At 49.0% G+C, this 17,442-nt stretch overlaps 2 protein-coding genes across 2 annotated transcripts in view; both read left to right on the top strand.

Annotated features, from left to right (window-relative positions):
* LOC132571595 (zinc finger protein OZF-like) overlaps window positions 1-17,442 on the top strand; it is a 388,663-nt gene that overhangs the window by 281,613 nt on the left and 89,608 nt on the right. The gene's annotated exons all lie outside the window — the stretch shown is intronic.
* The window catches only part of LOC132570911 (zinc finger protein 420-like), a gene marked incomplete at its 3' end in the record, with an annotated part of 56,761 nt that overhangs the window by 4,584 nt on the left and 34,735 nt on the right, over window positions 1-17,442 (top strand). Inside the window, exon 4 of the mRNA XM_060237548.1 lies at window positions 1,175-1,245. Coding sequence (XP_060093531.1) covers window positions 1,175-1,245 — 71 coding nt within the window. The remainder of the gene's footprint in view (window positions 1-1,174; window positions 1,246-17,442) is intronic.

The following is a 17,442-nucleotide window of genomic DNA, read 5'->3' as shown; positions in this document are numbered from 1 at the left end:
TGGAGGAGTTGGGAATCAAACCCAGTTCTCCCAGATAAGAATTTGCACACCTAACCACTACACCAAACTGGCTCTCATTGATACACAACAGATCAAAGCAAGTGATGCAGAACTCATGGCAAGAAGCCCTCTTGACATGCGGCACTCAACATCCACTAATTGTGATCGCTCTCAAAGGCAATTAGACGAGTTCATGGAAGGCAGTCCCTCACATTAATTAAAATATTCATCTCTAACCCTCCTTCCATTCAGCCTGGTGAAGAAAGGGTGTCTCCACCTTCTGGGGTAGCAGAGCTCTGAAAAACACTTTTTAAGGGGCCAATAAGTTGGGAGAATTTCGCTTCTGTGGCTGTGCTTATGGGGATCTCGCGGGCTGGTGAGGGAAACCGGATTCTGGGGAGGGGTGGAAGGTGTGGCCTGGAACTCCTAGGAGCTCTGGGGAGTGGGGCTTGGGGCAGATTTGATGTTGAGTTGATGTCGCATCTGGCTGAAAACCTGTTTGTGAAGGCACACTCTGAAAACTCATTTGTATTAGCCAGTGTAGTGTAGTGGTTAAGAGCGTGGACTCTAATCTGGGAGAAGCAGTCTGATTCCCCCACTCCTCCACATGCAGTTGCTGAGTGACTTTGGATCAGTCGAGTTCTCTCAGAGTTGTTCTCTCAGGAGTGGTTTCTGTCAGAGCTCTCTCAGCCCCTCCTACCCCACAGGTGCCTGTTGTGGGGAGTGGAAGGGAATGAGATTGTAAGCCACTTTGAGACCCTGAGTGAAGGGCGGGGTATAAATCCAGTCTCTTCTTCTTCTGCCTTTGAGTCTCTAGATGCGCTGAAGTCACTTGTGGGCCTACGTAACAGTGATGGTCGCGCAACGTCATTTCCACCCCCTCCGAAATACATCAGCAGCCTTTGTAATGCTTGAGGCTTTCGGGTCCCAGAATTTAGTATAAAGTATTTTAAAATTTGAAAAGAGTCCAGTAGCACCTTTAAGACTAACAGATTTCATTGTAACGTCAGCTTTTGAGAAACACAGCTCTTTTCTTCATTAAAAACGCGGTGAGTGAACAGAGGGCCAGGTTTCACATCCCTGGGAAGGGGGGGCACGAAGCAAGGTGCAAACAAGCCAATGGAATAGCAAGTCTCAGAAAACACTCCTCATTCCTCCCTTGTCTCAGGAACAGGCAGTGGAGAGATGCTGTTGAGCCTTCGTCTTTTCAGAGGGGTGGAAACGGCTGCTGCACCTCCAATCCAGGTAGGAGAGATGAGATGTGCAGAGGACAACCTGGGCCCCTCCTCCTTTCTCAGGGGAACTTCTAGAAGGTTTCTGGGTAAGAGAGGGTCTGCATGCCATTCCCCCAAGCCTTCCTTTCCGTACCTTCCCAGATACTCCCTTCCAGTGTGCAGTCTCTGCCTGGCCTGACCTCTGATGAGGAGGGGATCTGCTTTTTCTTCCAGGGTCCCTTTTCCTTTGAGGAGGTGTCCGTCCCTTTCACGGAGGCAGAGTGGGCCCTGCTGGATCCGGGACAAAGAGCTCTGTACAGGGAAGTCATGCTGGAGAACTATGGGAACGTGGCCTCTCTGGGTAAGGATCTTTTATAGGTGCCAAAGGTGTGAATTCCGCCATTGTGATGAGGCATGAATCAAAACACTGAACAGCAATATGCCGTTTTGACTCCCTGTCGCGTTCCTTGCCCAGAGGCAACGGTGGCCGGTGGTGTAGTTGTCACCCAAGCTAGAGAAGGGGTCCTGGACTGAGGTGAAGGTGGGATGAGAGGCCCTCAGAAAGACTCCAGAAGGGGCCAGATCCTCATTTCTCTGTTGCCAGCCTTTTTAACATACATTTTCCTTGGACGGTATTATGAACATTTGCTCTGACTGTGGTCTGGAAATGATGAACCCCCTTATACTAGCTGGGCTTCCATAATAAGGCCCAATTTGGGGAGAAATACAATGGGTGCTGGTGTCAAGCAGCGATATTTCTCAATAATTGAGCTTTTGTTATTGATTCAAAAGTTGCTTTATTGTATAAAATGGATAGAAGGAAGTCCTTCTTCACCCAAAGGGTGATTAACATGTGGAATTCACTGCCACAGGAGGTGGTGGCAGCTACAAGCATAGCCAGCTTCAAGAGGGGGTTGGATAAAAATATGGAGCAGAGGTCCATCAGTGCCTACTGGGCCACAGTATATATATATATATATATGTGTGTGTGTGTGTGTGTGTGTGTATATATATATAAAATTTTTGGCCACTGTGTGACACAGAGTGTTGGAGTGGATGGGCCACTGACCTGATCCAACATGGCTTCTCTTATGTTCTTATGTGGCACAGTGGTGGATTGGATGGGCCACTGACCTGATCCAACATGGCTTCTCGTATGTGACACAGAGTGTTGGACTGGATGGGCCACTCACCTGATCCAACATGGCTTCTCTTATGTGACACAGAGTGTTGGACTGGATGGGCCACTCACCTGATCCAAAATGGCTTCTCGAATGTGACACAGAGTGTTGGACTGGATGGTCCACTGACCTGATCGAACATGGCTTCTCTTATGTTGTTTTGTGACACAGAGTGTTGGACTGGAAGGGGCATTGGCTGATCCAATATGGCTTCTCTTATGTTCTTTTGTGACACAGAGTGTTGGACTGGATGGGCCATTAGCCTGATCCAACATGGCTTCTCTTATGTAAATAATAATAATAATAATAATAATACCTTTTATTTATATCCCGCCCTCCCCGCCGAGGCAGGCTCAGGGCGGCTCACAACATAAAATACATTATACATCAACATAGCTTTGTCAAAGACAGAACCCTTGGAAGTAATGACGGATAGAGATTCGAATAGTTTCTTTATAGGAAAAATTCAAAAGGATAACATAAAGATGAAATTTGAGTCACGGGTTCAAAGGTTACTACCTAGTATCTCTTTTATGACTAAGGAATGCAAGCTAATACAAACATCTCCCTTTCTCACACTTTCTCTGAGAGCAGATAAGACCTGGCTGTGTGAATCTGGGGGAGAGGCACCTTTCACTGTTTCTGCTAGGCTAACCTAAACATTCTTTGGCCAGATGGCTCTATTATGCACCCTTTAGTTGTAAAGGTTGGTGGGGGGGGCAGGCCAGAGTGGTGTTGTGCTCTGTGTCTTGTTGACTTTCATGGCACATAAAATATGCATGCTTGACAGGTAGAAATGTGCTGTAGGTCAGTGTTTTGGCCTGGGATGGGGGGATGGGGTGGAAAGGGAAAGGGAAAGATAGAGGGAGGCAAGGTATGTCGAGAAAGCAGCTGTTGGGAAGGTAGATGGAGAAAGTCAGGAAATGTGGGGTAGATTATTCTTGTATTCTTGCTTGGATTCTGCCCTTCCTCTATTAGAATCGTCATTCTCCCTCTCTAAGAAAGAAACAGGAATAAAAAGAGAGCCTGTCACGGGGAAAAATGTTATCTGGTGCTTCCCCTTGGAGTACTGCCTCACTTAAGTTCACCGGGCTGGACGGGATCTGGCTAGAACCAAGTTTTGGTAGGAAGAGAAGAAGACACAAGCATGCTCTAATGTATTTGATTGAACCTTCAGCAAAACAACTGACCAGCTCAGAGCACACAACTTCAACGCAGCGTCCACTGCTTAACCGAAGTCAGAAAAGAGGATTCTCTTGACGGCCGCACAACGGAACGTTGACAATATTTATACCTTTTTTGCAAAATAAAAACTTCCCTGTGGGAATGTCTTGAGCGCGCCGGTTGTCAGACCCTTCCCGTTGATGGCACTATAAAACCTTAAACTTTGCCCATCGACAGGTCGTCAGCCAGACCAGAGCCCCTGGCCATACAGGAGAACTGTGACACTAATCTCTAGACATTCAACCAGAGACAGAGCATAGAATTTAAGGAATGTAAGCTGGGGGGGGGGGGGAGGGGACAGCAGCCAGGCACTGCCTGTGTGGGAAAGACAGGAGTCGCCATGTTGCAGTGGTTTCTGGGAAGTAACCTAAGTCTGCTTTTGCTAACGTTTATTCAGGATCTCTCTCTACCTTATAGATAAATGGCATGGGATGGAGAAAGTAGAGAAAGAAGTCCTTTTCTCCCTTTCTCACAATACAAGAACTCGTGGGCATTCCATGAAATTGCTGAGCAGTCGGGTTAAAACGAATAAAAAAAAGTACTTCTTCACCCAAAGGGTGATTAACATGTGGAATTCACTGCCACAAGAGGTGGTGGTGGCTACAAGTATAGCCAGCTTCAAGAGGGGATTGCATAAAAATATGGAGCAGAGGTCCATCAGTGGCTATTAGCCACAGTATATATATATGTGTGTGTGTATGTACACACAGACATATATTGGCCACTGTGTGACACAAACTGTTGGACTGGATGGGCCATTGGCCTGATCCAACATGGCTTCTCTTATGTTCTTATGGCCACGGCTTCCTTAGTCCAGAATTGTGCTACAGAGACTACGGTGGAGACAGATAGCTGGCTCACATCCAAGGAAAGGCTGGAGAGTTTCTCAAGAGGATCTCAGGAGAGCATTTCCTTCCCAAGTGAGCTGGTACAAACTGGGTTTCTTTCATGCTTATGTAAAGGCAACAAGCAAGGAATGCCCATGGGACATTTCTGCTTCACTTTTAAGCAGCTCTTAGTTTGGTAGAATAATAAACCCCACTGGACAAGGTGGGAGGGAGGCCTTCTGGGGCCTGGAATTTGGAAAGTCAGCAGCTCCTTCTGGGAAAGAGCTCAGCTGTGGCTCTTGAAAGGTATCCTTAAATCCGGAATGTTCTGAGGAAAGGTAGGGGTTGGTTAAGGTTAGTCAAGCTTGACGAGGCCAAGGACCCATCACACAGATGACCCTTACCTGCTCTCCCAGGTACTAATGCTTCCATTTTTTTTCCAGCAAAGGATGATCAGACGAATGAGGAGGGTGAGGAACTTCGTCTGCGTTTACCAGATGAAGTTATTAATAAAGACTTGAAAGGAAATGTAAGGAATCAAGGCAGACCCAAGAGAAAGAAGGACAGCCACTTTGTTGAGAAGAGAAATGGAAGAAGGCGTAATGTACTTTTCCCCAAGCGCAATAGAATGGAAATGAGTCAATCCATTAAGTATGGAAAGGACATCCGATATACATCACAGCTTCTAGTGAACCAAAGAATAGAAAAACGAGAGAAATCTTTAGAAAACTCAAAGTGTGGAAAGAAATTCATTCAGAAGGGCAAGATTCAGCAGCGTCAAAGAACTCACAAAGAGGATAAACAGTTTGAATGCTCAGCAGGTGGAAAGAAATCCGGGTTCAATGGCAATCTTCAGCAGCATCAAAGATCCCACACAGGGGAGAAACCTTTTGAATGCTCAGAGTGTGGAAAGAGATTCAGTCAGAGTGGCTATCTTCAAACGCATCAGAGGACCCACACAGGGGAGAAGCCTTTTGCATGCTCAGAGTGTGGAAAGAGATTCAATCGGAGTGGCTATCTTCAAAAGCATCAGAGGACCCACACAGGGGAGAAGCCTTTTGAATGCTCAGAGTGTGGAAAGAGATTCAGTCGGAGTGGCTATCTTCAAAAGCATCAGAGGACCCACACAGGGGAGAAGCCTTTTGCATGCTCAGAGTGTGAAAAGACATTCAGTCAGAGCGACTATCTTAAAAGACATCAAATAACCCACACAGGGGAGAAACCTTTTGAATGCACAGAGTGTGGAGAAAGATTCAGTCAGAGTGGCAATCTTCAACGGCACCAGAGAACCCACACAGGGGAGAAACCTTTCAAATGCACAGAGTGTGGAAAAAAATTCAGTTGGAGTGAACATCTTCAGAAACATCAGAGAACCCACACAGAGAAACCTTTTGAATGCTCAGTATGTGGAAAGAGATTTAGTCAGAGTGGCCATCTTCAAAAGCATCAGAGAACCCACCGAGGAGAGAAACTTTCTGAATGTTCAGAATGTGGAAAGAGATTCAGTCAAAGCAGCAATCTTCAAAAGCATCAGAGAACCCACACAGGGGAGAAACCTTTTGAATGCAAAGAGTGTGGAAAGAGATTCAGTCAGAGTGACAGTCTTCAACGGCATCAGAGAACCCACACAGGAGAGAAACCTTTTGAATGCTCAGAATGTGGAAAGAGATTCAGTCAGAGTGGCCATCTTCAAAAGCATCAGAGAACCCACACAGGAGAGAAACCTTTTGAATGCACAGAATGTGGAAAGAGATTCATTCAGAGTGCCAACCTTCAACTGCATCAGAGGACCCACACAGGGGAGAAACCTTTTGAATGCACAGAGTGTGGAAAGAGATTCACTCGCCGTGGTACTCTTCAAAGGCATCAGAGAACCTACACAGGTGAGAAACCTTTTGAGTCCTTAAGAGTGTGCAAAGGGATGATGTTGGAGTAGCACTTTTTGAAAACACCTGAGAACTGACACGAGGAGAGACCATGTAGCCCCTTAGGCTGGAAAAAGAGCACTTCACTTATTTCACAAGTAAAAAACGACCACAGACTATGAAAACCGTCAAAGTGTATAAACTCTTGTATAAAGCTTTAATCTACGTGGACATCTTACCGTAACCAAGAAGGAATGTTACAAATGCTCAGCCTACAGAATGAACCTTAGGTGTGTCTGAAGCCCTCAGATAGATCCCAGGAAGAATAAATCAAAGATATGCTCTGTCAGCTGAAGTAGATCTAAGATCAGCTCACATCTCCTTTAGCTCGGAGGATTCCACTCAAGGGAGTGTTAGACATCTAAAAAGCCTGAATTGTTTTGACTTCATTGTGAGGCCTCACTCTAGGCCTTTTCTACCTGAAGAGACAGAAAAACCTGTCTCTGTGCTGAGACCAGAACACAGAGGAAACCAGTGTTGTGTCATGGTGACCCTCCACGTTGGCAGAATTAACAGCTGGATGCAGCTGGGACAGATGTTGCCTGGTTCAGTTCTCATCACTGGAGTAAGGGACTTTCTCTAGGATTCAAGATCTCTTGGCGAGACCTTGAAATATGAACTTCGTGGTTAGTAATTAATTATCACAGCATTGTCTGTGGTAATCACTGCCAGATATGTAAAAAACAAGCATCGTTGCCAAAATCTTTTGGTGAGATTAATTGAGAAGAGAAGTCTGAATTTGGGGAATATAAAAATATACTTAAAAGATTTTTATATACTCCCGGCAGGTGGTGCTCATATAAGAGGACTGTGGAAGAGAAATCAGAACTACCTGAAGAACCTGATTGGATAATGGGTTATTGACTATTTCTGACTTGTTTTAGAAATGAACTTTGAAAGGGAGTCTTTGTGAACTTGAAAATCTACCCAACTGGACCTCTGTTCTATAGAAGCACATGTGAAGGGCTACAGAAGCACAATTAGATTTCTATGAACTCACATTGCTATTATTATTATTATTAGAAAGGAGGCGTGTCATGTGGTATTCATAGTGAAATTTTTTATCAGTAACAGGAACTAGGCTGAAGAATTTAATGCCATTTTATACTGACGCTTCTAGTATACGCTTGCAGTTTAGTAACATTTTGAACTGTGCTTACCGTTCAGTGAAGTCTATGCTGCTAGAAGAGAGACAGATCTCTAGTGTGTTTAGGGGATAGAAAACCATTAGCTAGAACCACCCCATCTTTTATGGCCTGCATAGTACAGGCTGCGCCATGGTAGATAGTTAGGGAGTGGGGCAGAAGAAGAAGAACTGCAGATTATACCCCACCCTTCTATCTGAATCAGAGACTCAGAATGGCCTATAATCTCCTTTATCTCCTTCCCCCACAACAGACACCCTGTGAGGTGGGTGGGGCTGAGAGGGCTCTCACAGCAGCTGCCCTTTCAAGGACAGACGCTCAGAGCGGCCTACAATCTCCTTTCCCTTCCTCCCCCACAACAGACACCTTGTGAGGTGGTTGGGGCTGAGAGGGCTCTCACAGCGGCTTTCCTTTCAAGGACAACTCCAGCAACAGCTATGGTTGACCCAAGGGCATTCCAGCAGCTGCAAGCGAAGGTTCTCCCAGATAAGAGAGTCCATGCACTTAACCACTAAATCAGACTGGCTCTGTAGAAGCTCATGTGGACTCATTGGATGCCTGGATCTAAAATGGATGTCAGAAGACGGTGTTGAGAGAAGTCAAGTTTTGGAAAGATTCCTGGAATAAGTCAAGAGAATGGCCAGACAAGGAGTCCTTGACAAAGAAGCATGATCAGGGCACATGCATGGAGGTCTCACACAAATCCCAATTATTGATGAACTTTTTTGCCAAAGATGAAGTCCTGTCAGGTTAGTAGGAATCCAGGAGGACTGGGAAGATTCTGGTTGGACAGAAGAGGAGGGCAGACACACCAAAAATGTCTAAAAGTAGAGGGAAAGCCCAGTGGAAGCCGAGATGAGAGGTCGTCTCCTGAACTCTCCACGCCTTCCTTCCATCTTACAGGGAACTCCAAGGAAGTCCTTGTGAAAGGTGAGACCTTCTATCAAGTTTTACATTGGATGTCTATATTATTTTTCTTGCTTCTGCTCTCTTAAATAAAGTAATGAGTGGCTATGAGTTATCTGTAGGGTGTAGCTATGTATCCAATGCGTTTCTTCAGGTCAAAGGATGGGTTTGAGAAGTCTGGATGTGATTAAAGACAGGAAATCTTTGTTCAAGATCCTGTATTAATAAATTTTCATAAAATTGTGAACTTGGTGCCCAGTGTTCTCTTTTCTCCGGAGGGTTCTTTCCCAGAGTAAGAGTCAAAAGATCCCCTCTCACAGGCAAGAGGCATAACCAGGAGACAACAAAACTTAACAGGAGGGACTTCAGAAATGCTCTACGTGTGGCAAGAGGCTGAGGCACAGATCCGACTCACGTTCCTCAGAGAATCCGTATGAAGGTAAAACCTTCCTATAGCTTATAATTATTTATTTATTTGATTTATATCCCGCCTTACCCCACCAAGGCGGGCTCAGGGCGGCTCACAACACAAAAATTCTACCATAAAGTTCAAATTTAAGTATAATAACAGTTAACATAGTTAAAAAATTAAAACATTAAAACATTTAAAAAACAGTGCATTCGTCCAACAACATGCAATCCATATATTTCCTTCAGTTTTTGGCACTTTAGTGGTTTGGTGCCGGTCAGTTATAGGCCAATCGGAAGAGGACTGTCTTACAGGCCCTGCGGAATTGTCCAATATCCCGCAGGGCCCTGACCTCTTCCGGTAACTGGTTCCGCCAGCAAGGGGCTGTTATTGAGAAGGCCCTGTCCCTCGTTGACTTCAACCGGGCCTCCTTAGGCCCGGGGATTACGAGCAGATTTTGGGAGCCAGATCGCAGTACTCTCTGGGGAACATATGGGAAGAGACGGTCCCTAAGGTAGGCAGGTCCTAGACCATATAGGGCTTTAAAGGTAATAACCAGCACCTTGTACCGGACTCGGTATATTATTGGCAGCCAGTGCAGTCCCCGAAGGCCCGGCTGAATGTGTTCCCGTCTAGGGAGCCCTAATAGCAGCCGGGCAGCGGCGTTCTGCACTAGCTGCAACTTCCGGGTTCGGCACAGGGGCAGCCCCATGTAGAGGGCATTACAGTAATCCAACTTTGAGGTGACCGTTGCATGGATCACTGTTGCTAGATCGTCCCGCTCCAGGAAGGGAGCCAACTGCCTCGCCCGCCTAAGATGAAAAAATGCGGACTTAGCAGTGGCTGCTACCTGGGCCTCCATAGTTAAGGCAGGCTCAAGTAGTACCCCCAAGCTCTTGACCCTGTGCGCCATTGTCAAGGGCTGGAAGGGGAATTCCCCCCCCCCCCCCCGCAGACCACAGCGACCCAAGCAAAGGACCTCTGTCTTCGCTGGATTAAGTTTCAGCCTACTCAGCCTGAGCCATCTAGCCACGGCTTGTAATGCCCTGTCCAGGTTTTCTGGGACACAGTCGGGCCGGCCGTCCATGAGTAGATAGAGCTGGGTGTCATCAGCGTACTGGTGACAACCCAGCCCATGCCTCCGGGCAATCTGGGCAAGGGGGCGCATGTAGATATTAAATAACATTGGGGAAAGAACTGCCCCCTGAGGCACCCCACAATCCAGCGCGCGCCTCTGGGACAGCTCACCCCCAACTGCCACCCTTTGTCCCCGACCAAAAAGGAACGAGGAGAGCCACTGTAAGGCCAACCCCTGAATCCCCACGTCGGCGAGACGGCAAGACAGCAGCCGGTGGCCGACCGTATCGAACGCTGCCGATAGGTCCAACAACACCAGCACCGCCAAGCCGCCTTGATCCAGATGCCGCTGGAGGTCATCCATCAGAGTGACCAGCACCGTCTCCGTCCCATGACCTGGATGGAAACCGGACTGATGGGGGTCGAGAAAGGAAGCATCCTCCAGGAAGCTCTGCAACTGCAACGCCACTGCCCTCTCAGTGAGTTTACCCAAAAAGGGTAAATTCGAAACCGGCCGATAGTGTGTCAATTCGGCCGGGTCTAAAGTTGGTTTTTTCAGTAGAGGGCGGACCACAGCCTCTTTCAGAGGTGCTGGAAAATGCCCTTCCATCAGGGATCTGTTTATGATATCCCGTACAGGATATCTGAGCTCCCTCTGGCAAGCTTTAATAAGCCAGGAGGGGCAAGGGTCCAGATTGCAAGTTGTAGGGCGAGCAGATGCGAGGATCCTGTCAACTTCCTCCAGACTGAGAGCACTGAAACCATCCAGGACACACTCTGAAGACAGGCATGGAGCCTCAGGTTCCCATACTGTCTCCAATATGGCGGTAAAGTCGTAGCGGAGCGATGCGACCTTATCTGCAAAAAAGTTCCCAGAAGCCTCACAGCCAATCTCCAATTCTTTAGAATTTGGTCTGCCTTGTGGCAGAGTTGTAAGGGTCCGAATTGTATTGAACAGTTGTGCCGGGCGCGAAGTTGCAGATGCAATCTTAGCCGCAAAGTATGCTTTCTTTGTGGCCTTGACTGCCATCTCATAGGACTTCATCACTTCTCTATAAGATGTTCTAATCGCTTCGTCTCGAGTATGCCGCCATTGCCTCTCTAGCCGTCCGAGTCCACGCTTTAATTGCCGTAACCCCTGGTTATACCAGGGTGCCGACTTTTGGCGGGGGTGCAGAGGACGTCTAGGTGCGATCTCATCGATGGCCCCGGAGAGCCTGTCATTCCAAGACTCTACCAAGTCATCTAAGGAATCACCAGGAATCGCTGATTCTGACGAGACCGTTCTTTGCACACCCAAATGCTGGAGGTTTAGAAAGAAGTGAACACACAGAAGGGCCTTTCTAGTGGCCGTTTTCCTCTGTGATGCTCGCTCCTTCAGGTTATCTGCCAGTCTTAACTTTTTTTCGGACTTCTACAAAACTGGCAGAAATATTTCCTTTCCCAAATCCTGGGAAGAAATAGACAAGTTGAGGGTAACTGATATCTACAACCTCTCTTCTTTTGGCAAAAACCTAGTACAGCCGCCAGCATCCTTAACTGGCAAACATTTTTATCTGAACAGCGGTTCTGGAGAGGCCTTTCTGAACCTCAGTCCCTCCCCAGTCCAGCCTGCTGTGAAAAGCCCAAAATGTGCTGGCAGTAGGGTTCATTTGGGTCGAAAGGAGAAGGTTCTACACACTTAACTCAGCAATTCAGTAAGTTCTTAGGGGTCAGATCCCTCCCCCGAAACATCAACATCAAGTATGCTGTAAATTGTCCCATATCCATGGTTTTGATGGTGAGCATTCTGCAAATCCTGGTTGTGTTCCCCACACACCCACAGCTTCTCCCAGAGAATCAGGACGGAAAAGTAAGATTTCCCTCTCTAAGTCTGAAACACACACACCCCGACTCTATGAGCCAGAAATGACCCTTGGAACAAGGCTTATCCCCAATCTCTGATTCTTCGCAGTCCCCCTTGAATCATCCAGTATCACATTTCTGTCTTCTTCTGTGTTTGCAACCCCTCCCAATTTAGTATCATCAGCAAATTTAATAAGCATTCCCTCTATTCCTTCATCCAAATCATTAATCAAGATGTTGAACAAAACCGGTCCCAGGGCAGATCCTTGAGGCACTCCGCTTGTCACTCCTCTCCAAGAGGATGAGGGACCATTCACAAGCACTCTTTGGGTGCGATCTGTCAACCAGTTACAGATCCACCTGACGGTAACAGGATCTTTTTACCATTTTACCAACTTGTCAACAAGGATAGTATGTGGAACCTTATCAAAAGCCTTACTGAAATCAAGATAAACAATATCTACAGCATTCCCCTGATCCAGCAAGGTAGTCACTTTCTCAAAAAAAGAGATCAAGTTAGTTTAACATGACTTGTTCTTGAGAAAGCCATGCTGGCTCTTAGTAATCACATCCATTCTTTCTAAATGTTCCAGGACCGACTGTTTGATGGTTTGTTCTAAAACTTTTCCAGGTATACTGACAGGTCGGTAGTTACCCGGATCCTCTTTTTTCCCCTTCTTGAAGATGGGGAGAACATTTGCCCGCCTCCAATCTTCCACCACCTCTCCTGTTGGTCAGTCAGAGCTAGGAATCCTAAGCTCCCTCATGGGAAGTTTAAGTTTCATTTCTCCCAGACATAGCAAGCAACTGTATTGTGTTCATTTTAGGCACCACATTTTAAGAAGGGTAGGTTGAAATTAAATCAATAGGTTGAAATTAAATCAATAGGTTGAAATTAAATCAAAAGAGTTTCTGGCTCAACATGAGGAAGAACTTCCTGACGGTTAGAGCGATTCCTCAGTGGAACAGGCTTCCTCGGGAGGTGGTGGGCTCTCCTCCCTTGGAGGTTTTTCAACAGAGGCTGGATGGCCATGTGACAGCGATGAAGATCCTGTGAATTTAGGTGGAGGTGTTTGTATTTTTCCTGCATTGTGCAGGAGGTTGGACTAGATGACCCTGGAGGTCCCTTCCAAGTCTATGATTCTAAGCAAGCGTGCAAATAACAGATGGCAAGGGATCTTGACGCTCCCACCTTATGGGGTGGCCTGCCCATCTCCCCCTGTCCTGGTCTTCCTCAAACAAGGCAAAACTGAATCGTTTCCCACTGCAGCCTGACCTCCTTCCTGGCCTTGCTCTAAAGCAGGGCCCAGAAAGACCCCCTACTAGGGCTGCTTCCCCCACCCCACCCCACCCTCCTCGACCCACCCAGGCATCCCCTAGTCCGGCTTCTCTAGCCCTAGTCCTCCCATGCAAGCTGGAGGACTTCAGTATTTCTCGCCTCCTTTTTGTGTCCTCTCTAGGAACTGCGGCACTCTCTGCTTCCTAACCCTTTACTAGCTGTTGTGCAGGGAAGGAAATAAAACTATTCCAATGGCTTTTCTCAGCTGAAGGAAGGGATTCGAGGTGCCTTTTAAGTGTCAGCCTTGCCAAGGCAATCTCTCTAGAGCCCTCTCAGCTCCACCCACCTCGCAGAGTCTCTGTTGTGGGGGAGGAAGAAATAGGAGATTGTAAGCGGCTTGGAGTCTCTGACTCAGAGAGAAGAGCGGGGTATAAATCTGCAGTCTTCTTCAAGTGTCAGCCTTCCCAAGACAATCTTCTCTCTAGAGCACTCTCAGCCCCACCCAGCTCACAGGGTGTCTGTTGTGGGGGAGGAAGGGAAAGGAGATTGTAGGCCACTCTGAGCCTCTGTCCTTGAAAGGACAGCTGCCAAGAGTGCTCTCTCATCCCCACCCACCTCACAAGGTGTCTGTTGTGGGAGAGAAGATATGGGAGATTGTGAGAATTTGAGTCTCTGATTCAGGGAGAAACGTGGGCTGGAAATCTGCAATTCTTCTTCATGCATTTAAAATTACTTTCTCCTATGTGGTTATCCACCCCCTCGGGGGGCGGAGTCCAGGGGGGAGATAGATTTGCCAATTCCCAGGTCGCAGCGGGGGTTCTCCCGCTTTCCCAGTCTCCTTCCCGTCCCCCAGCCACCATGTGACTTCCACGTCCGGAGGCTTCAGTCTCCAATTAAAAGGCTTCCTCTTTGGATGTGGTGTCTGTGTTACTTGGAAGAAGTTGGCTGCGACTCGTGAGTAGAGATGCCAATCCCTCACTTCAGAGTGGCCAGAAACGGGGAGGGGGGGGAGTGAGAGAGGGAAGGAAATGTCTGCTGGGCACTTCATTGTTCCCTATGTGGAGATCGATTCTCTTAGGACATAATGGGGAATTGATCTGGAGGAACCGGGGGCTCTGGGGGGCCCGTTTGAGGTAGAGGCACCAAATTTTCAGTATAGCATCTAGTGCCTCTTCCCAAAATACCCCCCAAGTTTCAAAATAATTGGACCAAGGGATCCGATTCTATGAGCCCCAAAAGAAGGTGCCCCTATCCTTCATTATTTCCTATGGAAAGGAAAAGGAAAGGTCCCCTGTGCAAGCACCAGTCGTTTCCGACTCTGGGGTGATGTTGCTTTCACAACGTTTTCACGGGGTGGTTTGCCATTGCCTTCCCCAGTCATCTTCCCCAGTCATCCACCCCAAAGTCTACTGGCTCCACCCCCAAAGTCCCCAGATATTTCTTGAATTGGACTTGGCAACCCTAGAGGAATAATCACATCTGGCTCCGCCCCAAAAGTCTCCTGGCTCCACCCTCCATGTCTGCTGGCTCCAGCCCCCCAAAGTCTCCTGACTCCACCCCAAAAGTCTCCTGGCTCTGCCCCCCATGTCTCCTGGCTGCAGCCCCCAAAGTCTCCTGGCTCTGCCCCCCATGTCTCCTGGCTCTGCCCCCCACATCTCCTGGCCCCACCCCAAAGTCTTCTGGCCCCACCCCAAAGTCTTCTGGCCCCACCCCCAGAAGTCTCCTGGCTCTGCCCCCCATGTCTCCTGGCTCCAGCCCCCGAAGTCTCCTGTCTCCACCCCCAAAGTCTCCTGGCTCCGCCCCCCACATCTCCTGGCTCCAGCCCCCAAAGTCCCCTGGCTCCAGCCCCCAAAGTCTCCTGGCTCCACCCCAAATGTCTCCTGGCTCCGCCCCCCACGTCTCCTGGCTCCAGCCCCCAAAGTCCCCTGGCTCCACCCCAAAAGTCACCTGGCTCCGCCTCCACATCTCCTGGCGCCACCCCCAAAGTCTCCTGGCCCCACCCCCCAAAGTCTCCTGGCTCCGCCCCCAAGTCTCCTGGCTCCGCCCCCCAAAGTCTTCTGGCCCCACCCACAAAGTCCCCAAATATTTCTTGAATTGGACTGCAACCCACGAGGGAGGGGAGAGCGGGGCTGGGGGAGGCTTTCGGGCAAGAGGAGCAGCGGGGGGGTGGGGGGGGAGAGAGCTCAGCTTGTTCTGCAAATATTCTGCAGGCTGCCGCAGGCGACCCCCCCCCCCCGCCCCCTCTTGGCTTGTTGCCTTCCGCTCCCCAGCTGCATTTTCCCCTCCTTGGCTTTGCACCCAGAATCCGAGACGGGTTTCTGCAAACGGGGGAGGGGGGGGGGGTCTGCAGAGCTGGCCAGCAATGGCGGGGGTCGGCCGGGGAGGGGCATTCTGGTCGCCCAGGGCTCCCTTCCCCGCGGGACTGGATGGGGGCGGGGTCTCCAGGGGGGAAGGGGAGGGGGGCCGTGCAAGGCTGCAAAAGGCGATCGGAAGGGAGGGGGAGGGGCTTTGAGCTGGGGGGGGAAGCTGGAGTCCTGTGCTGGGGGGGTCTGGGTAAAAGTCGGATCTACACAAATCTTCATGAATTCTTATGATTTTGACCTTGAAATGAAATCAAACCACGTAGCAGTAGTTTATGAGAAAAGGATGTAGGGGTATAAGTGGACAATACGCTGAACATGAGCCAACCGTGTGATGCAGTGGCTAAAAAGGCCAATGCAATTCTGGGCTATATCAACAGGAGTATGGTGTTCAGATCACGTGATGTGATGGTATCGCTTTACTCTGCTCTGGGAAGACCTCACCTGGAGCACGGTGTTCAGTTTGGGGCACCACATTTTAAGAAGGAAGCTGGAACGGGTCCAGAGGAGGGCGTCGAAGATGGTGAGGGGTCTGGAGACCAAGACCTATGAGGAAAGGTTGAAGGAGCTGGGGATGTTTCGCCTGGAGAGGAGGCGGCTGAGAGGTGATAGGATCACCATCTTCAAGGACTTGAAGGGCTGTCATATAGAGGATGGGGTGGAATTGTTTTCTGTGGCCCGGGAAGGTAGGACCAGAACCAGTGGGTTGAAATTAAATCAGAAGAATTTCTGGCTCAACATTAGGAAGAACTTCCTGACCGTTAGAGCGATTCCTCAGTGGAACAGGCTTCCTCGGGAGGTGGTGGGCTCTCCTTCCTTGGAGGTTTTTAAGCAGAGGCAAGGTGGCCATCTGACAGCAATGAAGATCCTGTGGATTTGGGGTAGGTATTTGTGGGTTTCCTGCATTGTGAAGGGGGTTGGACTAGATGACCCTGGAGGTCCCTTCCAAGTCTATGATTCTTCGGGAGGTGGTGGGCTCTTCTTCCTTGGAGGTTTAGAAACAGAATCTACATGGCCATCTGACAGTGATGAAGATCCTGTGAATTTGGGGTAGGTATATGTGGATTTCCTGCATTGTGAAGGGGGTTGGACTAGAAGACCCTTGAGGTCCCTTCCAAGTCTATGATTCTTCGGGAGGTGGTGGGCTCTCCTTCCTTGGAGGTTTCTCAACAGAGGCTAGATGGCCACCTGACAGCAATGAAGATCCTGTGAATTTGGGGTAGGTATATGTGGATTTCCTGCATTGCGAAGGGGGTTGGACTAGATGACCCTGGAGGTCCCTTCCAAGTCTAGGATTCTTCGGGAGGTGGTGGGCTCTCCTTCCTTGGAGGTTTCTCAACAGAGCCTAGATGGCCATCTGACAGCGATGAAGATCCTGTGGATTTAGGGGGAGGTGTTTGTGAGTTTCCTGCATTGTGCAGGGGGTTGGACTAGATGACCCTGGAGGTCCCTTCCAAGTCTAGGATTCTTCGGGAGGTGGTGGGCTCTCCTTCCTTGGAGGTTTCTCAACAGAGCCTAGATGGCCATCTGACAGCGATGAAGATCCTGTGGATTTAGGGGGAGGTGCTTGTGAGTTTCCTGCATTGTGCAGGGGGTTGGACTAGATGACCCTGGAGGTCCCTTCCAAGTCTAGGATTCTTCAGGAGGTGGTGGGCTCTCCTTCCTTGGAGGTTTCTCAACAGAGCCTAGATGGCCATCTGACAGCGATGAAGATCCTGTGGATTTAGGGGGAGGTGCTTGTGAGTTTCCTGCATTGTGCAGGGGTTGGACGAGATGACCCTAAGATTCTATGATTCCATTTGACACCTCCCCCCACAAGCCCACGAAAAGGGAAGAAAGCAAGTTCCCCCCAACCCTCCCCTTCTTCTCCCTCCTGTCGCTGGAGGGGGTGTGTGTGTGTGTGTGTTGCAGGGAACTACATTTCCCAGCAGGCCTTTCAACCCCAGGGTGGTCAACCCCGCCTTCTCCAGGGGAGGGGGGAGGAACTGGGAGGGGGAACCGTGTCCTGCAGCGCCCCTCTCCCTCCACGTTTCCCCGGGCTGGGAGCAGG

This window comes from Heteronotia binoei, chromosome 5 (assembly GCF_032191835.1).
Source record: "Heteronotia binoei isolate CCM8104 ecotype False Entrance Well chromosome 5, APGP_CSIRO_Hbin_v1, whole genome shotgun sequence".
Taxonomy (NCBI): Eukaryota; Metazoa; Chordata; class Lepidosauria; order Squamata; family Gekkonidae; genus Heteronotia; species Heteronotia binoei.
This window is presented reverse-complemented; position numbering and strand designations above follow the sequence as displayed.